Below are 21,290 nucleotides of genomic sequence, written 5' to 3' on the forward strand. Positions count from 1 at the left end.
GGCCCAGGAACTCACAGTTCCTAGCAGAATTGGGGCTAAATCCTTATTTTTTTATGTATTCTGAATTCATTCTTTAAAGAAAAAACAACTAAAAGGTGTCTAACCACTATGCTGTACCCCTGAAACTAATAAAACAAGAACATTGAGTGTAAACTGTAATGGAAAAATAAAATTTTAAAAGATTAACAGATAACTGCACCCCTCCCCCCCACACACAAAAATTAAAAGGAACAGAGTTTAATTTCACATATAATAGAAATTTTAAAAGGTAAGCTCTCTGAAAATAATGTTTATGGCATATAAGATGTAACTTTGTATAGGTTGGAAAAAAAGAGCATGTATTTATATTTTTATAGCTAATATTTCTCTTTTGGAACCGGCTGAAGGCCAAGAGGCATTTCTTAGATCTAAATTCAGAGCTTCCCGGTTTCAGTGTCTTGTGTCAGTTTTAATTTTCTGATTTAATTAGCTTCCTAATTAGAAGGGTTAAATTAATTAACCTCATTATTTACTATATATTTAATGATGTCTCCTCTATCGGGAGTTCCTTACTTTTCAATAATTGGAAAGCTTATAACAAGAGGGGCTGCTCCTGGTGGTTCGCTTCCTGCTTCATGGGCCGCGTCAGGAACAGGACAGATGGGGGGTTGCAGGTGAGAGGTCAGATGCACACACGCAAGCCACTTCCCACTTGTTTTAAAACATGGGATGTGTAAGGATTTGGGCTGGGACACGATGATTTTTATCAAACTACAACTCAATGGCTCTTTTATGAAAAGACATCCTAGAACACAGGATTTTATAGTAAGGAGCCCTACCAGACGATCTTAGGGTATGCACAATAAACTAACCAAGAAGCATCGAAAAATACTGAGTAATTATAATGGAAGGACATTTTCCAAAATTACCAGTTGGTATAAATGGCTTAATGAAGTATTCCGTTGTCTCCTCAGACTTGCCCATGGGCTAGATGCGTGTCATCTAGAGAAGACGTGATATAACCCTAAGCCTAATATCGCTAATATTGCGGCTTGTGTAATCCCACAAGTCTCTGCCCCGCATGCCTATTTAGGTATAAGCATAAACGATTTGTAGACACGTTTTAATGTACAGATACACAGGAAAAAGCAAGTTCTTCCTTTTTCGAGAACAGATGTGAGGCCGTGGCTTCAAAGCAGGCGCATTTGTCTTTTCCCCACTTTTGATGCACTTTGGACAGTGGGTGCGCACACCAGCCCCTGCGGGCGGCGCCCCGGCCTCGGGCTGACCCAGCCCTGCCCAAGCTCCAGGGGGAAGCCGGGGCGCGGGCACGATGTCACCCGCGACTCGGACCCTGCAGTGAAGCGAAGCCATCTGATGACAGAACGGCCGATCCGGCTGGACTGGACCGAGCACCTCGGTGTGCACCGTGGGATGAGCGAGCTCCCTCCGACCGGCGTGCGTTCACCACCACCGCGCGTGGTGCATGCGCTGGGCTCCGCGTCGGGGGGCACCGTGGGGCTGGGTGCCTAGGGAGGACCTCTTCGAAGGGGCCACCATCGCGGGGTGGCCGGACCCCCACTGCCATGGCAGGGGCGGCCTGAGCTCATCCCGGGCCCGGAGCGAACGTGGCGGCAGGCTCCTGCCCAGAGGGAGACGCTGGGAGCGGGGTGGGCACGCGCACCTGGAAGACATACAGAGAAACAGGGGGTCTGGCTCCAGTAACGCCCCTTCTGTTAATTACAAAATCAGAAGCACATCGTCCTGTGCGGTAACAAGATCACAGTCAAGCCCGCCGCAGGACATTCCAGGTGAAACGACACACGATCACGCCCAGGTCGTCACCCGGCCACCCACGCTCAGGCAGGCCGTCCTCCCGCCGGGCCCTGGAGGCGGAAGGCCTTCGGGGAAAAGCTGCGCACGAAGAAACAGCAACCACGCGTGTTCCTCATAGATTCGAGTCTGGCTGTGATAAATCCCTCTCAAAAAAATGTAGGGGCTGACAGGGGAGGGGAGGCTGGGGGCTGGGTGGAAAGGCGACGGCGTCAAGAAGCGTAAACTGGCAGCGACAGAACAGCCGCGGGGGCGTCCAGGGCAGCACGGGGGTATAGGCAGGAACGTGGCCATTGCTATGCATGGGGTGCGGGGGACTGGAACTCCTCAGGGATCGCTTCATAAGGTATGTGCATGTCTCACTGCTAAGCTGTATGCCTGAAACTCATACAAAATAATGCTGAATGTCACCTGTAACTGAAAAAATAAAAGACAGCCCCGGCGGATGGGGCTCCGTGGACTGAGCGCCGGCCTGCAAACCAAAGGGTCTCCACTCGGATTCCCAGGCAGGGCACCGGCCTGGGTTCCCAGTAGGGGGCGCTCGAGAGGCGATTACTCATCGATGTTTCTCTCCCTCGTTCTCCCTTTCTCCCCCTCTCCCCAACACACATCCATAAAGTCTTTTGAGAAAATAAAACTTACCAGCAAGGCTGCCAATGGGGTAGCTGTTCCGTTTCATTTCACAAGTGGGGAAACAGGTTCGGAGAAGTCCGGTCAGGGCCCAGCAAACGCTTTCGGTAAAGGGCCGGAGAGAAAGTATTCCAGGCGTTGCGGTGGGTGAAAGTCTGTCTTGACTTGCGCAGGGCTTGTTGCAGCGTGAGAACAGCCGTCGTTGCCTGTGTACGGACCGGTAGGTCCGTATTTACACAAACAGGTGGCGGCCGACCCGGTTTGCGGACCGGGGGCCTCCGGCTCCCACGTGGAAGAACCGAGACTAACGCCCGCCAGGCGTCGAGCGCCCCGGGTCGCCGCTGCTACCGACTGCGATAGCTCAGACCCCCGGAGGCCTGTCTGGATGCTTGACCACGAGGGGAGCAGGGGAATTCGGGCTAATTAATTAGTCCAGACTTTGAAATCCAGAGAGAACAGCGCCTCATATGAAGTGCAAACAATCATCCTAAGTAATATATTTGTGGCACTTTCATTAAATTTTCTCGCAAATCTTGGAAAGTACGTATCTCTTGGCTGCCAGCGTTCTCATCTCCTATAATTACGAGGCCTCCCCAAATAATCGTTTTCCAGTTTGCGATGCGCACTGGGGCCCGACGCCAGCTGCTGAGTCTTGATGGAGCTGTTTAATTTGGGGCTGATTAGCACAGCACAGGTGAAAATGAATAAAGTCTTGGTGAAATTTGTTCATAGTGTATCAAACGTAAATGTCTATTGTGTAGTGATGTTCACTGAAAAAAAAAAGGAAAAGGTTAACATGAATCTGAAAGGAACAGAAACAATCCAGCGTCTATCAAGACAAATACAGGGATTTTAGAGACATTTTCCCCAAGATATTAATAAAAACCTGTTATTACAAAAAAAAAAGACAGATGTTTCAACATGCTATAACCTTTTCTGCGAACATTTGTTCACAGCAGAAAACGGTCAGAAAATTAGGTATGTGTTTCCTTAAATAAGCTGAATTACCTCCCTCTCTTTTTTTTTCCCGTCTCCTACATGACCAAGAATTGTTAACTCGAGAGTAAATTTAGGGTCGGTGAACCTGAAAGCGTTCCCCTCAATCCTAAAAAGACACATTTTTTAAGACACTAACATACCAACTACGTGGACGTTCTAACATTCTTATTTGCTGAGTAGGGCTCACAGGTAATTCCTTCCTCAGTTATAAATCAGTTCATCTTTTTTTAATCTTAAAAACACTGCCCCTGAGAAGGACAAGGACATGGGCAGTCGGAAGCAGGGAGGCGACCGGGTGAACCGCGAGGACATGCCGGGAAGCTGTGGGCTCGCTCTGAAAGGGCGGCCTTGACTTCGTGCCGCTTCCACTGCAGTACCAACAGCTCCCCGGCGTGAATGTGGAAGGCGCTGGCGTTCACTGGGCTCCTGCGTTACTCACTCGCCCCACAGAATAAAGGCTCTGCTCCCTACCTGCGGAGGGAAAGGAAAACAAGGCCTTGAAACGCAGAGAGCCACCTCCACAGACACAAAAGCATTGTGTTTTTGGAACACTTTGCCCAGGCAACCATTTTAGTAACTAAATGATTTAATAGACTTCTGGGTAATTCTAATATGTTTCTAAGCAGGAGCATTTCTAGCCGTATTAAAACAAATCAGAGGACTATGGGGACAGCGTTCCATTTCGACAGAAAATGGTCTATGTTTTGGAGGATATGTGGATGGCAACATCATGACAACTGAACGTTTTCATTTTACTTTAGGCTTCGCAATTTGTGGGTTTATTGTTCCATTTAGCTACCCCATGTTCACTGGAGTCAGAGAAAAAGGCTCATTTAGCCTGCCTTCAGCAGTGGTATTTACGTATTCATCAGCGACAAGCATACTTGAAAATCAGTCCATCAATTCTGCCCATTTCGCGCAGTAGAGTCTTCTAGGCGGTCGTTTCTTAGAACCCACTGTAGGGACAATTGCTTATATCCTGCATCAAATATTTCCAGATAGGAACCGATCCGTTCCAGCTTCCTTCATGCTAAATGAAGACCCGAAACTGCACATAGAGACGACAGCCTTCATCGGGGTCCTGAGTCAACCTATGCCAGGGACCTTCTTTCCTCCCTTTCTCCATTCTTTCCTCCTGATGCCCCCCTTGGTTCTCTCTAAATCCTCTCTGACTTGATTCAGTACTACCCTCCTTCTTTCTTTCTAATAAAGACTTTAATTATTTACTTTAGACAGAGGGGGAGGGAAGGAGAGAGGGAGGGAGAGAAATATTGGTGTGTGGTTGCCTCTCCTGCGCCCCCTACTGGGGACCTGGCCGGCGACACAGGCCTGTGCCCTGGCTGGGAATCGAACCAGAGACTCTTTGGTTTGCAGGCCGGCGCTCAGTCCACGGAGCCGCACCAGCCAGGGCTCCTTCTTTATTTCTTTAGTGCTAAGAGAGGAGACTTGAAGAAGTTGGAGTTGGTCAAGAAAAGCGTGTCCCAGGAAGGTTTCACTTGGGAGAATTTGATGTTGGATACATGGCTGTGTTCACCTTGCATCTTGCGATCATAATTTGGCTCGTAATAAGTAAACATTTTAAGACACTCATTTTCTTTCTTTCTTTCTTTTTTTTTTTTTGCAAAGATTCATTCTCAGTAGCAAAAAATGCTTGCTTATTCGCGCCGCCCCTCATCGCGGCCCTTGACGGGCCCCCATTGCCTCGCACCACGCTCCCCGTCCTGTTTTTGTTTTTCCACCCAGAGATAATGTGGGGCCATCGACTGCCGCCTGACAGCTGACCGGCAGATCCCTCTTCCTACACGTCCACGCTTCTGTCTGGAACACAGGGGACCCTCAGTAGTCCCACCCCTGTGATTAGGGCCAATGGTAACCATGACAACGCATGCGTAGCCAGGTGCTTGCTAACACGAAGGAATTAGGGGACGGATGGTGGGAGGAAGTGGTTGTGATTTCCAGCGACGACCCCAAGAGCAGCTATGGAAACACGGCTGTCATGGTTATGAGTCTTTCCTCCTTCCTTTGACACGGACATATTTGTGTATCGGCTGGCATGTTTGTCTCGTCTCCCTCCCGCCTCCCTACCCTCTCACATAGGACGCAGAGTCAGCCCTGGCCAGGTAGCTCAACCGTAATGTCAGAAGAACTCCTCGGGGTGACTGTTGAATGTAGGTAGACAGAGAATGTAGGTAGAGAGTCGTTCCACTACGCCAAGGCTGTGGGTTCAATCCCTGGTCAGGGCACATGCAAGAAACCAATGAATGCATCAGTAAGTGGAAAAACACATCAATGTTTCTCTCTCTCCCCCACTCTATAATCAATAAATAAAAAAATAAAAAAAGTATAGTTCACCTCCTGTGTCAGTAGCTACTTTCCAGGGGGTCAAAGGCGAGATGTGACTCGGAACAGAAACCGTCTGAAGTTGAATGATGGGCTTCGTACCCCGGGGGGGGGGGGGGGTTAGGACAGGCATGTTTTTTGTGGCCTGACAGGCAACTTCTTTATGTTTTTTATGTTTAGGCGGGGGGAGTGCAGTCTGCCGCTGCCCTTGTTTGGGCAATTAGGAGGGTTAAGAGCAGTGCCAACGGTCGCCCCGTTGGCAAAGGGTAGGCCGTGGTCGGACTGTGTTGATCTAGCTGAGCAGGAACTACGCTTCCCAGAACCCTCTTCCCTGCGCAGCGCCGGGTTAGCACTGGCCACAAGGGACATTTGCCCAAGGTTTAGAGGGCATTTTCTTTTTCAGGCCCCAAAGCCCGGTGCAGGGGCACGAGGTCCTGTGGCGGCTCACACACCCCTGTAGCTTGTCACTGCGTCCCCTGCCAGGGCGGCAGCCAGTCCTCCTGCAGCGTCTCCTGGAGGCCCCCCCCCGCAGGGAGGGGCTGGTGCACGTCCCTGGCCGCCCCCGCCCCCCCCCCCCCCGCACCTCCCTACTTCACTGTCTCCCCGCTCCGACTCCCAGCCCCCAACAGTGGGAGCCTCGGGCGCCCGGACAAAGTCCTCACGGGTCTTTGAGTGGCAGCGTGGAGTCAGGGTGGGCGCGCACAGGCTCCCCTGCGCGGGCACACTGGCCCCAGCAGAGAGCCGCCTGCTGACGCTACAGAGCCGTCCAGCTCGCCCGTCGGCCCACAGCCCCGGACCCCGCGGGGATCTCTCTCCCACCCCCCTTGATGGGTCCTCCGAAAAGCCCTGGAGCATCCCACTGGGAAGGTGTCCCTTCACCTGGATCCCCAGTGACCGGGGGAGCCGCTCCTCGTGGGGATGGGTCTGAGTCAGAGGGGCTGCAAGGAATGGAGATTCCCAGCTGTTGGGGGCAGGACCGGGGCGGAGTGGGGGGCGGGGGCCACTGTGAACTGGGACGGGAACAGCGCCACCTGCCGGCAGGTGAGGAAAGGGAACTGGGGGCGGGTCCTGCCAGCGCCTGCGCAGCCTCCCAGCCGCTGGGGTGCATAGAAGACAGCCGTTTCTCCCGCACCTGCAAAGTCACGGGGGGGGGGGGGGGAGTCAGTGTCCTCATGTAGTCCCCAGGGTTGGGGGTAGGGGTAAGGAGGGGCTGTGCGTCTTTCATATGTACTATATACGGGCCAGCGCCGCAATATTTTTTTGTTTTAGAGAGGGGAAGGGAGAGAAACATCAATGTGTGGTTGCCTCTTGTGCGCCCCCTACTGGGGACCTGGCCTGCCACCCAGGCCGGTGCCCAGACTGGGAATTGAACCAGCGACCCTTTGGTTCGCAGGCCGGAGCTCCATCCACTGAGCCACACCAGCCAGGGCCAGTGCCTCAATTTCTTATTCCCCTCCCAACTGCCAACGATGGAGGACGGCCATGACCGTCGGTAACTGAGGCTCTCTCTTGGGGAGGGGAGTCAGTGTCCTTCTGTCCCTTGCTCCGCACACCCAGCAGCACACAAAACAGAATCACGAGGTTTCTGACCCTTCTATTTCCAAAGCGCAATCGCGCAATCAGTTCCTAGTTCACAGATCACGGCACAGCTCCGGTACCCAACGCGGACATACCTGACTTAGGAAAACATTTATGTAGCCGTGTCGTGGCCCTACCACAGTTCACGGCACCACAACTGAGTGCCCCCCCACGGGGGCAGGTGTAGTTTGGGGCCACCATGAACACAACACTGTAATAACAGCTTTGTCCTGCAATTAGAACTGGTGCTTTGGCCGCGGCCGGATGGCTCAGCGGGTTGGAGCATCGTCCTGTGTACCCGAAGGTTGCGGGTTCGATTCCCAGTCAGAGCACGTGCCTAGGTTGCATGTTTGATCCCAGGTCAGGGCATGTACAGGAGGCAACCGATTGATCGATGCTTCTGTCTCTTGCTTTCTCATCAGTGACACCACATCTTTGGGTGAGGATTAAAAAATAGAAAGAGCAGTGTTTTTATTTCTGAAAGATCAAATCTCCATCCTGAGAGAAGGGTCACATCACAGAATATGCGCCTTGTTTGTTTTAATAGATGCAGGCTGCTGTCACCAGCTGGCTCAGCCACCCTGCCACCAGTGTGCCAGGCTGTGGGATGCTCCCTGAGGACATTCAAAGTGATTTTTTCAAAAAGGCGTTTTATGTCAACAAACAAGCGCTGGCAGGGAGGTGGAGAGAAGGGAGGCCTCGTGCCCTGTGGGTGGGAACGCAGGCCGGTGCGGCCCCTGTGGAAGGCAGAGTGGAGGGTCCTCAAAAGATTGCAGACGGAACTGCCTTCTGACCTAGCGACCCCACTGCTGGGAACACGCTCTAGGAACCCCGAAACGCCCGTCAGAGAGAACATGAGCACCCCTCTGTGCGCTGCAGCGTTGCTTACAATCGCCAAGATCCGGAAGCAGCCGGTCAGGAGATGAGCGGATGAAACAGCTGTGCGGAACAGACCGCCAGTGGCGCTCAAAGCGACCCCGAGCCAGAGGCTCCCCGGGAGGGGCGGAAGTCCCCAGGGCAATCGCCTGTCTCCCGCGTTTAAAGCACTGTCCCGGCCTGCCCCAGGCCACGGGCTCCTGACGTCTTCGCTGAGGTGGCGACGGTACCAGAATCTTGCTAGGCTTTATTTCTCACCTTCCCAAGCACATGCCTCTTACCAAGGACTCTGCCAGGTGCGCGCGCCCAGCCCGGCCCTGAGCGCTCTGCATCCGCATGGGGGCCCCCTCCCGTTCCAATGAACCCTGCAACCGTGCCCTTTGACCCTTTCGGTCTCAGGGCTCCTTCCTAGTCTTCAGAATCATTGGGAATCGCAAAGAGGTTTTGTTTACGTGGGTTTTATCTCTGCGTAGTTACAGGAATAACATGTACATGAAAAATGTAGAACATCTTCGGGCATTAACGCATCACAAATAAGAGAACTAACCCACTGTGTGTTGACATAAATGATGTCCTTCTGGAAAATAACTGTTTTCAAAACACTTTTTGCCCTGACTGCTCTGGCTCAGTGGACGGCGCGCCGGCCTGCGAACCACAGGGTCGCCGGTTGGATTCCCCGTCAGGGCGCAGGCCCGAGTTGCGGGCCGGGTCCCAGGAGGGGGCGCACAGGAGGAAACCACACATGGATGTTTCTCTCCCTCTCTTTCTCCCTCCCTTCCCCTCTCTCTAAACATAAATATATTTTTAAAAAATGATTTAAAAAAACAACAAACATTTACTTTAAAACAGCTTTTTTGACCGGTCAAGATGGCAGCATAGGTAACCACGGCTCGCCTCCTCACACGACCACGCCAAAATTACAACCGCAGAACAACCGTCGCTCAGAACCATCGGAAATCGAGTTGAATGGGAATCTGACAAACACAGAATCAAAGAAACCACATCCATCCAGACTGGCAGGAGGGGCGGAGACACAAAGCAGGCTGGACCCACAGGCACGTGTGGTGGGTGAAAATTCAGGAGGGATGTCGCGGGCACGAGGGGTCCCAGCCGCACACTAGGCCCCCCCCAGCCCAGGGTTCCAGCGCCAGGAAAATAAGTTCCCATAACTTCCGGCTGCAAAACCCAGCAGGGACTGAGTCGGTAGAAGAAACTTCTGGAGTCCCAAACAGTTGCCCCTAAAGAACCCACTCACAGACTCACCTACTCAGACGCATGCCCTCTGAGCTCCAGCACTGGGTAGCTGCTTGAAAGGCATCGGTGGCACCCAGGGAGGAACCGAGGTGTCTGGCATCAAGGTGAGAGCTGGAGGACAGCTTTCTCCCACACGGAAAGGCCACGGTCCCTGTACTGAGCCCTCCCCTCCCGCAGAGCCGCAGAGCCAGCAGGTGGGGCCCTATCTGAGTCTCCACCAGCCTGGCCAACGCTGTCTGCCCCGCCCTGGAGATCCCGGCAGCTCTGTCCCACCCAACTCACAGGCCCACCCAGCTGGCTGTTAACAGAGACCTTTCCATATGAATGCTGGTCTGGCTCCTGCTTTACAACTTCCTTAATCCTCTCAAACAAACAGCAGCCAGCCTCAGGGAGTCTCCAGCCCCCCCACCGCTTGCGAAGTGGTCCCGGGCCTGGCACTAGCGGCAGCCAGCCTAGATTCACAGCTTGGCTTCTTTGCCTGGGAATCTCCACGCCCAGCACAAGTACCAGCATCTCAGATGGCTTTACAGCTCGTGCACAGTGGCCCCAGGAAGAACTCAGGTCGGGGCTGACCTTGGCCTGCACCACCCAGGAAACCGCAGGGCCTAACAGGTGGAGGAGTATTTCAGTAATCTTTTTGGGTAGTTACACATGTTTTTCTGAGATGGGATTTCAAAATCCAATACATAACAGTTTCTTCAAGGTTTGTTGCGGTGTGGAATCTGAAATCATGCACATTTTTGTGCTCTGTTGAGTTAAAAATCCAGCGGTCTGTCTCGCCCTTTGAGACGGCTCTTTTAGCCTCAGCAGCTTTATGCCGTCACCCCCGGATCATTTGGACATTTGAATCAACCAGATTCAAATCTTCTGGGTCTGGACGTCTGTTATTATGCAGCATCAAAAAAAAACAACAACAACACACATTTGTTCACATCACGATCAAGCTCATCACAAAGGTCTTCAAGTCTCGGGAAGCTGTCAGGTTCACAGCAGCAGATGCCTCCCAAAATCCCGGTCTCCGCTTTGAAGCTCGGGTTTGAGGATGGCTCACCGATCCTGTCAGTTGTTTACCACGAAGTGATGGCTCACTTCACTTGTCTTGAGAAAAATACCCGCCAGCTACCTAAGACTGAGTCATGATAGCTTATCTCTGGAGAGTTCTTTCAAATAAAAATGGTGCTTCATTAAAAACGCAGTTAGTTCGATTCACTTCATTTTCATGTAATCACCTCTTTAGAGACCCTATTCCAGCCCTGGCTGGGTGGCTCAGCTGGTTGGAGCCGGTCGTCCGCACACCATAAAGGTTGCGGGTTCAATCCCTGGTCAGGGTGCATACACAGGAGGCAACCGATCGATGTTTCTCCCTCTCTCTCTCTCTCTTCTTTACTCTCTAAAATCAGTGAACAGATCTTCAGGTGAGGATTAATAATAATAATAACGACAACTCTATTTCCAAATACAGCCGCATTCTGAAGTGCGCAATCCGGACCTGAGCGTATGAACGTGGAGGGAGAGGGGGCACAATGCCGCTGATAGGTGGTCAACCTGGAAACTGCGTTCCTCGAAGCCGGCATTGCGGAGGCACGTCCCGGCTGGTGGGCGTTTTGCATCGGTTTCCATTTTCACAGCTAAAATCGTGGCCACGCTTGGAGATATAAAACTGGAAGGCTCTGATTTTTCCTCTGGGTCTGTAGGAGATGAACCCGAATTTCTCAACAGACTTTACGTTCTTCCGGCAACGCTGCCCTGGATGGACGGCTTTCTCCTGAGAGCATCCTGCTTGGCTGTTAACTTTGGGGCGCTCCAGTTTTCGCAGAGCGTCCTCAGGTGTCCCTGGCTTGGTCCCGCCAGGAGTAGACAGCGGCTCACTTAACACCCAGTGAGGCTGCCGCACCGCCCCCTGCTGGCGGGGAATATGGTTGCGAGCCCAGGATACCTCTGAAGGTTCCTATCATGAGATCCCACGGCCCAGGCCTGCCATCCCTGCAGGTCAGGGACCCGGAAACACGAACCCCTGCAGAACTGCTCAGAGAACTGCTCTCCTTTTTTCCAAAGGAGAGGTTTCATAGTTGATATCTTGGGGTGCTGTGACCCCAAAAAGATGAGGTGCTGGAAACAAGCGCAAGTCTTCCCCGTGGCTAGAGACACACGCTGGCACCGCACATGTGCAGCCGCAACCCACCAGTTTTAAGGAACATTCGGTGAACTGTCACTGCAAGTCATCTTGTATTTAATGAATAACATTCTCCTCGACATTTCCTAACAGTATCATTTCTGATGGGTCCTGGTGGTTTCTCTTTGTACCAGTGGAAACCGAATCTTGCAGTAACACACGTTTCCCCCTTTCAAAGAGCATAAAGGCTTCAGGACAAATTCGTGGCCAGCCAACTGCACGTGTGCAGGACTTCATGACACCCACTGTATGCACTTAAAGATGTTTCATGCAGCCTGGCCGGGGTGGCTCAGTGCTTGGAGCATCGTCCCACACACTGAAAGGTGGTGGGTTCTATTCCCAGTCCGGGCACAGACCTAGGCTGAGGGCTCGGTCGCCTGCTGGGGCACGCGCAGGAGGCAATCAATCAATGTTTCTCTCACAAACCTGTCTCTCTCTCTCTCTCTCTCTCTCTCTCCTTCCCCCCGCTCTCTCTCTCTCTCTCTCTCTGCAATTGATGGATATGTCCTCAGGTGAGGATAAAATGAAAATTTAAAGTGCTTAATGCCACTTTATTTCCTTCGTGTCGTCTCATCTTTTATTCCAGTGTATTTTATGGTGCCACGTCACATCTCTCTCTCTGCGAAGCGCTGCAAATCATACCTCCCAGGCAGGAGCTTCGGATGGTCTCTCCGTGGCTGCGGATGTGTGTGCTGTTCTGTGAGTGTGTGCGGGGAAAAGGCCCGCTGGGCCCCTTTCAGTGAGATGGCGCTTTCGGGACAGCCTGCCTCCAGCCCGCCCTTGCCTGGGAGCAGGTTTGGTGGAGCCCACTGAAGAGTCCGTGCAGCTTCTCTGCGGTTCTAGAAAGTGCATGGAACATTCTGGCTCCCATACGTCAGCCTCTCTAGGAACGGCAAGAACTCAGATCTTGCCTTTTCTCCTTAAAGAAAAACAGCCCTTTCAGGGAAGCCCCGGGTAGGGGGTCTGTACGAGGGGGGCAGGAATGAACTGAAATCTTGCGGAGAAGAAAGGCCGGCGCCCCTGAACTCGAGCATTTGCATTGAGGACTAGCACTTATGGGAAGCTGAGGCCGCGCTCGGGGCGCGCAGGTCGCCCCGAGAGGGGCGTGGGTAGGGGTGGCTGCAGGAGGGTTTCACAGAAAGTTCAGTGGGAAACTTGTTCCCCGCGGAAAACTCCTTTCGGGGGGGAAAGCGGCAGAACCATGGACAGCACCACACGCCGCGGGGGCTGGGGGCGCGAGCGGCGGCAGCACCTCGGAGAGCGCCAGGGCGGCCGCTCCGGACGCCCGGCGGGGAGGGGCGACCTTATCAGCTGATGTCTTACGTAGGCTGGACCCCCAGTTTGATAAGTCAGGTCCCGGCGGGCCCTCTGGAGCTGCCGAGAGGGGCGGGGGCGGGGGACCGGCAGGAGGCAGGTCCCGCCTGCAGCTGTCTGGAGTGGGGGGGGAGGAGAGAGAGGGGCGGGCAGACCGGCTGCGCGCCTGGAAGTCCTGCTCTGACGCACCACCCTTTCCAAGCAGCCACACGCACGCTCCGCAGCGCTCAGCTTCTCACGACTTGGGAGACGCGCGGCTCTGGGTGACCAGACCGCTGTCTCCACCGAGGCGAAGAGCTCTGGGCATGTAAGAGCTTAGGCGGCCCTGGCTGAGAGACGCAGCCCCCGGGCTCTGCTCCCCTAGCCTCTGAGGGGTTCAGACCTGCATCTGCGCGCAGCCCAGCGCGCTCCTCTCCGGCACCGCATCTCCTCAGATGCTCGCAGGCATTCCCCAGAAGCCCTGCTGCTGGCCAGAGGTGGCAAACAGCCGGAGTGCCCCCTGAGCGCAGTGACCACCTTCGGTCCTCCTGAGCCCCTCTCTGCACGCACCCAGGGCCGGTCTCCAGACCCAGAGATGGAGTCTCTGGAGAATCTCACCTGCCCCGCCAACGCCACCCCCACTCCGGTGGAGACCAACCTCAGCCAGGGCGCAGAAGACCCGCGCCCCAGCCAGCCCCTCCACTCGGTCTGGGGCGTGCTGGTCCTCACCTTCCTGGGCTGCCTGGTGGCGGCGACGTTCGCCTGGAACCTGCTGGTGCTGGCGACCATCGCCCGTGTGCGCACCTTCCATCGCGTGCCGCACAACCTGGTGGCGTCCCTGGCCGTCTCTGACGTGCTGGTTGCCGCACTGGTCATGCCGCTGAGCCTGGTGCACGAGCTGTCCGGCCGGCGCTGGCACCTGGGTCAGCGCCTGTGCCAGCTCTGGGTGGCGTGTGACGTGCTCTGCTGCACCGCCAGCATCTGGAACGTCACGGCCATTGCGCTGGACCGCTATTGGTCCATCACACGCCACCTGGACTACACGCTGCGCGTGCGCAGGCGCGTCTGCAACGTCCTGATCGCGGTGACGTGGGCGCTCTCCGCCGTCATCGCGCTTGCGCCGCTGCTCTTCGGCTGGGGGGAGACCTACTCGGAGAGCGAGCAGCTGTGCCAGGTGAGCCGGGCGCCCTCCTACACGGTGTTCTCCACCGTGAGCGCCTTCTACCTGCCGCTGTTCGTGGTGCTCTTCGTCTACTGCCGCATCTACCGGGCCGCCAAGTGCCGCGCCGGCTTCCGCAAGAACAACTGCGTGCGCCCCACCGCCGACGCCGGCAAGGTGGGTATCGCGGCGCCCGGGAGCCCCCTCTCGGAGCATCGGGGCCGGTTTCATGCCCGGTGCACCTCCCCGGGAGTGTGTAGAAAGTGGAACTTTAAAGGGGTTTTTTTTCGGGGGGGGGGGGCGGGAGGGACGAGGGCAGGGGGTTGGGGGGAGGGGGAGACCAAAAGAACGCGTCAGGCTTCCTTTGCTCTGACCCAGTCGGTGCCCCTGATGCCCTCCCTCACCAGTGTGATGGGCACCTCCCTTATGTGCAAAACGAGGGGTCTGGGCTGTCTACAGGGTCCTGTTTGGCTCTCAGACTCAAAACCCCCGGAGGGGTTGGTGTCTGGGGCTGTGGGGGGTGGTCTGGCAGCTTCCTGGCCTTCCAGGGGGGTGTTCCAGCCAGAGGGAAGGGACAGATGGAGGCCCGACTTGGCAGCAAGATGGCCCTACCCCAGGCAACACAGGTGCGTGTTTCCACCCGGTTCCTGTCTTCCTTTGCACATCAGACGCCTCGGGGGCTGCAGAGTGCTGCTGCGTCTCCCCCGGCGAGGTGAAGGCGTGTCTCCAGGGACTCAGAGCCTCTGTAATCCATCCTCACTGCCTGCGCCACCGCCCCCCCCCCCCCCCCTCGAGCTGGAGGACCACCTGTTTGCCCCCCTGCACCGTGGTCCGGGCTGCAGGGGGCACCCTGAGGCAGCAGGGGGGCCAGCCGCCCCCCCTCTACAAGTGGCATTTAATGTGTGATAACTGCAACCTCAACCGTCAGGGTTCCTCTGTCATGTTCTCTCCACCCCCACTTTTCTGCAGTTGTTGACGCTTCAAAACCCGGTGGTCGTGGGCCTGGGAGCCCCCCCGGCCCCCGCCTCCGGGCCCAGGACGGTCCCTCACACCTAATTCTCAGGCCCACATGAGGTCTGGTGTCTGCGCAGTGCCCGTTCTCCGGCCTGGGCTCTGGGGCGGCAGCGGAGCCTCAGTCAGGCATGCTGAGCACGTCTGGGCTTGGTGCAAGGGGTGACAGAATGACAATGACGCCATCGTTGTCAGGGAGAGTGCGGTGGGGGGAAGGAGAGAGCCCCCACAGGGAGCTCTGGGGTGGCCGTCACAGCTAATTCCGAGCAGGGCCAGCGAGCCCAGCCGAGAAGAGCCGGGTGCGGGGAAGGCACGGGCAGGGGTCTGCAGCTGCCCCCGCTTCATCTAGAACAACGGTCCCAGTCGGGGGGCGGGGGGGGCGGTGCTGATCGTGCCCAGCCCCCGACAGGGGACGTGGGGGATGCTGGGGCACGTTTCGGATTCTCAGGACGGGGGGAGAGGGAGCTCGTGGCACCTGGGGCACACAGACCTGGGACCCCCGTGTGCAGGGCCGCAGTGGGGCTCTAGCCAAGGGGGAGGCCCGTGCTTGTTTCTGACACGTCACTGTCTCGGGGTCATGGAACCTACTGGAACGAGGTGCAAACTGTGAAACGTCATCTTTGGGGGGAAGAGAAACGCTCTGAGCCGTTCTGCCAGGGCTCGGGTTTCAGGGTCCCCGACCTGGAGGAGCGACGCGCTGCACATCAAGCAGGCGGGGCAGCACCCCCTTCCCCCCAGCAAAGAATTAGCCAGACCAAAGGGTCCACAGTGCCGGATTTGGGGGACCCTGACCCATCAGATTTCTAAGCAGAACACGTAGGGCGGATGGGCCAGAGCGCCCCCGAACCACCCAGGGCTCGGGGGCGTGGAATTCGCCCCGATCGCAGGGCAGGGGCCCGAGTGCCGGCCCCCTCCCTCACGTGGCCCTACGCACATGGACCCGCTTCCGCCTCTGCGCAGGTGAAGCCCACTTACAGGCAGCACGGAACATGCTGGCAAAGGGAGAAGCAGCTGCAGCCCCAGCTCGGGGCTCGCGCTGCGCCGCTGCAGAGACGACAGAAACAAAGCGCCATGACGTCGTTGGGCTCCTCAGTCCATACGTTTAGCGCTGTTTCGCTTCTTCTCTCTTTCTCTGCCAGGTAGCTTCGGAAAACGCATCCCCTGGCTCTGCGAGGCCCCCGGGGCCACCTCTGTCCCCGTGGCCCTGCGGAGGGTTAACCCCAGACCCAGGCTCCTGATCCTGCCGTGGTCGCAGGCGCCAGAGTGCCCCCCATACAGCCCCACCACAAACTGGCCACGCCACCTGGGGAGCAGAGCACCCCCGCCCTGTGTGCCCCTGCTGGGCGCTGGCGCAGACACACTCGGGACGCCTCGCCCGTGTCCGGCACTGGGGCAGGGCCGGCGGCTCGTGAGGGGTGGGCCTTGTCCTGGTCCTTGTCCCCGTCCCAGAGCGATGAAACGAGGCCACAGGTGGGCTCTCCGAGGCGTGAGTGGGTCGCCCTCCTCCTGTGACCAGCGTGGCTGTTCCGGGGCAGTGAGTCCACCCCGGCCACCCGGCTTTCCGGAGGGAGGGGCTGGCGCCGAGGGGTGGCAGCGAGCCCCGGCACAGGACACGTCCCGGGGCAACAGCCAGCGTCCGAGGGTCCTGCCCTGAGTTTGAGGAAACACTTCATTCTCACTCCCCCACTCTGGGGACTCATCCAGCCAAAGCTTCAAGCTGCTTCGTTGCCTTGTCTGGTCACTTACACAGAGGCTGTTGTGCCTCGTCTGCCTGCCGCGTTTACCCCTGAGCGGGAGGCGTCGGCTGTGGGGCAGCCCCTTGCCATTCAGCCAGAGGGGGGGCTGCCGGCCTGGGTCTCCAGGCCCAGCCACCTCCACGGGCGCCCAGAGCTCGGGGTGTGCAACCGACTGTCAGCATTTCTCCTTTTACACGGAAACCCAGCTCTCATGGGTGGTCACTGTCCCTGGGTGCTTTTCCCTGAGAAATTTCACCTCTTTGGCCCCCCTGGGAGGAGACGCAGCCCCCAGCGCCCATTGGCGGGTTGGTCACGCCACGCCCTGGCGCGGGCCTACTGGCTGCAGAGGCTTTGCTCTGGGCAGACGTGAACAGTGACCTCTGTCTGGGCCAGAGGGCCCAGCACCGTCCAAGGGACATAATCAACTTGGGCCACGTGGCAGGTATGTTGTCTGTGAGCATTGTCAAAACAGCCACCTCCTCTGGGGGCCACCTGCCTGTCCCCAGGTCCTTGGTTTGACAGCGCACGGTGTGCTTCTGCCCCTGGACCTGCTCCAAGGACCCCGAGGGCGATTTCCAGGAGCGTCCCAGCGTCAAGGAACATGGATTTGTTGTTCATTTTTTTAAAGGACGTCTAAAGATGACGTTTCTTTCCTTTTTCCCCCCAATCCTCACCCAAAAGTATGTTTCTGTTGATTGCAGGAAGAGAAGAAGGAAGACAAGAAGGAAAAGAAACGTGGCTGCGAGAAAGAGGCATCGACTGGCTGCCTCCCATTCGTGCCCCGACTGAGGGTCGAGCCGGAGACTGAGGTATGTTCCCCGACAGGGAACCGAACCCACAACCTTCTGGTGGGCAGGGTGACACTCCAGCCCACTGAGCCACCCAGGCAGGGCTCAGTGACGCTTTAGTCACAAGTTAAAGATGTGAATGATTCCAAAACACAGCAGTTCGTAGTTTACAGACCTGTCCCCTGTTTGAGCAGTTGTACCTGTTTAGCCATTCAACACCGTGGCTTCTTGTTAAAAACAACAACAACAACAAACAAACAAACAAAAAACACAGAAAAACTGTACTTTATCAGAGAGACTAGACTAGATCAGATCGGGTTGCTTTTACCCTCACGCCCACCTTCAGACTGGGTGTTAGGGTTCGGGACCAGGGTGTCCAGGTTCTGTTTGGGGTAATGACGCTTCTTCAATTACAGAAGCGCAATCATGAGACAGGTTTTTTTCCTCTGGCTGAGGATTAGACAGTGAGTCATAGGCTGTTGAACTGGCGGTGCAAATGGGAGAAAGGCGACGTGCCAGACATTCCCAACGAGCCCGCGAGCAGAAAAATGCCGGGTGGCTGTTGTCAGCACGAGGGTCTTAGCCCGCGTGGCAGCGCACGATTTAAAGGCTCCCTGCAGGTTCTGAAAACCGGCCGGCCCCTCAAGCGGATGCCCGCCCTCCTGGGAGGCGAGGAGGCTGAGCCTCGTCGGCGGGTGGTGAAGGGTGGCTTTAGTGGGACGGGCATCTTGGCTGGGTGTCACGGGGTCACTGAGTCCACCCGGGCCACGGCCTGAGCTGTTTCTGTCTGTGCAAAAAGGCAGAGCCTAGGTAACGCTGGGGGGATAAGCCTGCGCCCTCGTGCCGTCTGCCTCGTTGCAGCCCTCTGTCTGAGGTTCTTTCTTCAAGGACCCAGGACCAGAGCAGCGTTCCTGGGAGCGGCTTGAGGTGCGCCCAGCGCAAGGGCGCTCCAGACCCAGCGCTGTGGGGGGCAGGCCCCGGCCGCCGAGGGTCCCAGGCAGGAGCCCCCACCCTCCTGACCGGGACCGGCCCGTCGGCTGCACGCCGGCATGCAGGGCGGTGCCCGGTTTTCACGGCTCGGAGGTTTCCATTAAATAAAACTCACATTCCCTCGAGCCTTTTCAGATGTCGTCTGTAGCCACAGATTTGTCTTTTTCATTATCTTCTCTCACCGTCTGGTGTAATCAATCTTTTTAAAAGAAAGCTCTTCGGGTCGAATTGGTTGTTGTTGTTGTTTCTTAACTCATTACGAGTTGATGTGCTCGTTCCCTCGTTAGATGCCAAAATGGCCGCCGGCGGGCCCTGCTGTTCCGAGGGAGCGGGGACAGGGGCAGGCGCGGCCACCCGCGCACGCAGGGGCCCCCGCTGCCGCGCCTCCCCATGGCGGGCCGGCCCTCCCAGAAGCCCGTGGGGGCAGGGAATCGCTGGCTCCCTCACGCCGCCTCTGCTTGCCTTTTCCAGAATGAGCCCAAGATGGTGTTCTCCGTCCGCCAAGGCACGGTCACCTTCCACTCGGAAGGGGACTCGTGGCGGGAGCATCGGGAGCAGAAGGCCGCCATGATGGTGGGCATCCTGATCGGGGTGTTTGCGCTCTGCTGGATCCCCTTCTTCACCACAGAGCTCATCAGCCCCCTGTGCGCCTGCGACCTGCCCACCGTCTGGAAGAGCATCTTCCTCTGGCTGGGCTACTCCAACTCTCTCTTCAACCCCCTGATCTACACGGCCTTCAACAAGACCTACAACAGCGCCTTCAGGAGCCTGTTCTGCAGGCACTCCTAAGCCGCCGCCCTGGGGCGCGAAAGAGCTACTCCCGCCACCCAGTGAAATCTCGTTGTCGACTGTGCGCCCCGTCCGTACCCCTCCCCCGCCCTCCCTCCACCCTGCCCAGTTTAAGGCTCCCGTCCTTCAAGTCCCCTAGTGCTGTCTTTAGAGCCTTCCCCCTCCCCCTGCCAGCTGCGAGGAAGGCAGGCCTCCTCGGGGCAGGTCGGGGGAGACCCCCCCCTTAACCAGTCTCTCTGCTGCTTCTCACTCTGTGCCCATCAGCCACTGACTCCCAGGGCGCCTTCTCCTCTCCCCAGCCCTGCATGGTTCCCCTCCTCCTCCCCACAGAATCCCCCAGGGCCAACGGGAGGGAGGGCGGAAAGCAAGCCGGCCGGCGCAGGGGGACGGGACCCCCGGGGGCAGGGACCCGGCATGGCATGCCGAGTGTTGCGGAGCGGCCCCCCTCCCTTCCCACGGCCCCGGTTAGTGCGCCCTGGTATGTACTGTGTGTGTCCCAGTATTTGACCACAAAGTGTTTTGTCTGTGAACACGCTGACGTCCACAGCTGCACCCGTACGACCAGTGACCACTGACTCCACGGTTGTGTGCGTGGCGCGCGCATGGCGTCTGCGCGGCACACGCCCCCGCGCAACCATGCGCGCGGCAGAAGCGCTCGTTGGTGAGTTTGTCCTAAAAGGCAACCCGCCGTCCCGGAACAGGAGCTCACGGTCAAGTCAGACACCTCCTTCCATTTTGAAACAACCGTTCCCAACCCACCGAGACGTCCGCCGCTTAGGGGGACCCCGCCGCGCTTGCTGATTTGCTCTCTCTCATTTGTACAAAACCTATTCAGATGTTGCTGGACCCAGATTTCACCCTGGAATCCTGAGTTCAGAGGAAAACAGCTGTTGCGCAGTTGTTGACTCCTTAACCAAGGGCTACGATGGCATATTCACCGAACACGTGCACTTTAAGGGGATAGCAGAATCATTTGATAAGTGCTATTTTTTTATTGATGAGTGCCTGCTTGAGGTCCGCGCTGGTCACTGAGGTGAAAGGGCAGCAACGAGGCCCGAGGGGGCCCCGGTCCTGCACAAGCTGACACCTCGGTCCCCCGGTGAGGCAAGACCATTTGGTGAGGATGCTGTGTTTACATGATCACATGAAACCCAGGTCATTGTACAAAGCCTGACCAAAAACTGCCTCCGCTCTGCTAGGCCCCCGATCTCTTGAATGCATGAATTTAAAACTTAGATATTGTGATACTCTTTGAGCGTGACGATGCATCTAATGGCAAATGTGTTCTTTTGTATGTAATAAACGATATTGATCGTGAATTCAAAACCAGGACACCTGTGTTCATTTGGGGCTCGAAGCGGCGTCCAGCGTGTCCCACGAGGAGGGCCTCCGTTAAAATACCACGAGCGGGTTACACGCTCCCGCGGGGAGGTCTAGTCACGACGCTGAGTACAGACCGCTTATCTCGGGAAGCAGATTCATTCAAGCGTTTCTTTGGAAACATCCTTAGATAATTCTCCTGTCACTTGAAATGCTACACCCACAAGCTTTTTAAAATACAGGCTGTTCGCTATTGAGTTACCTTCCCCTCTGTTGCTTGGAAGCAGCGAGACCAGCGAGTGCTGCTATTTTCTCGTGTCAGAATGAGGGGCGCGCTCCCCAAGCCTCGCTTGGCGCCCCACAGCAGAGAACAAAAACATGCGGAGACAACATCAGAGTCGGCGGGGGCGGGGGCGGGATACTTTTAAGTATCTCTGCCACCTCCAAGTCCTCGTGACATTTTTTTTTTTTATTCTATTCATTCATTTCAGTGTTTGCTTTTAACTGTTACAAAAAGATTTCTCTCCTTCAAACTTTTCCGC

The 21,290-nt window shown here is 56.3% G+C and overlaps 1 protein-coding gene and 1 long non-coding RNA gene across 3 annotated transcripts; one reads left to right on the forward strand and one right to left on the reverse strand.

The window, feature by feature from the left end:
- Window positions 1-1,465: 1,465 nt before the first annotated feature.
- Window positions 1,466-13,870, reverse strand: LOC129071475 (uncharacterized). The gene is made up of 3 exons (XR_008529254.1): window positions 13,685-13,870; window positions 2,455-3,212; window positions 1,466-1,663 (listed from the first exon to the last, which is right to left on the reverse strand). It is a non-coding gene; the product is annotated as an uncharacterized LOC129071475 (long non-coding RNA).
- On the forward strand, window positions 13,551-20,730 carry HTR5A (5-hydroxytryptamine receptor 5A). Of its 2 annotated transcripts, none has more exons than XM_054574767.1 (3): window positions 13,551-14,291; window positions 16,917-16,931; window positions 19,111-20,730. In XM_054574767.1, exons 1-3 carry the CDS (start codon window positions 13,551-13,553, stop codon window positions 19,426-19,428), a joined length of 1,074 nt encoding a protein of 357 aa, XP_054430742.1. In that variant the 3' UTR covers window positions 19,429-20,730. The 2 variants fall into 2 exon arrangements, with proteins under 2 accessions (XP_054430742.1, XP_054430741.1); XM_054574766.1 differs by lacking the exon at window positions 16,917-16,931 and adding an exon at window positions 17,563-17,670.
- Window positions 20,731-21,290: the final 560 nt, after the last annotated feature.

The sequence above is a fragment of the Pteronotus mesoamericanus genome, unplaced genomic scaffold, assembly GCF_021234165.1.
Source record: "Pteronotus mesoamericanus isolate MK-2021 breed Mesoamerican mustached bat unplaced genomic scaffold, CSHL_Meso_final contig_265, whole genome shotgun sequence".
Taxonomy (NCBI): Eukaryota; Metazoa; Chordata; class Mammalia; order Chiroptera; family Mormoopidae; genus Pteronotus; species Pteronotus mesoamericanus.

Coding starts and splice junctions, on each gene's coding strand:
- HTR5A (XM_054574766.1), top strand. CDS start 13,551: ATGGAGTCTCTGGAGAATCTCACCTGCCCCGCCAACGCCACCCCCACT. Junction 14,292..17,562: donor CCACCGCCGACGCCGGCAAG/GTGGGTATCGCG, acceptor TGTTGATTGCAG/GAAGAGAAGAAGGAAGACAA. Junction 17,671..19,110: donor GGGTCGAGCCGGAGACTGAG/GTATGTTCCCCG, acceptor TGCCTTTTCCAG/AATGAGCCCAAGATGGTGTT.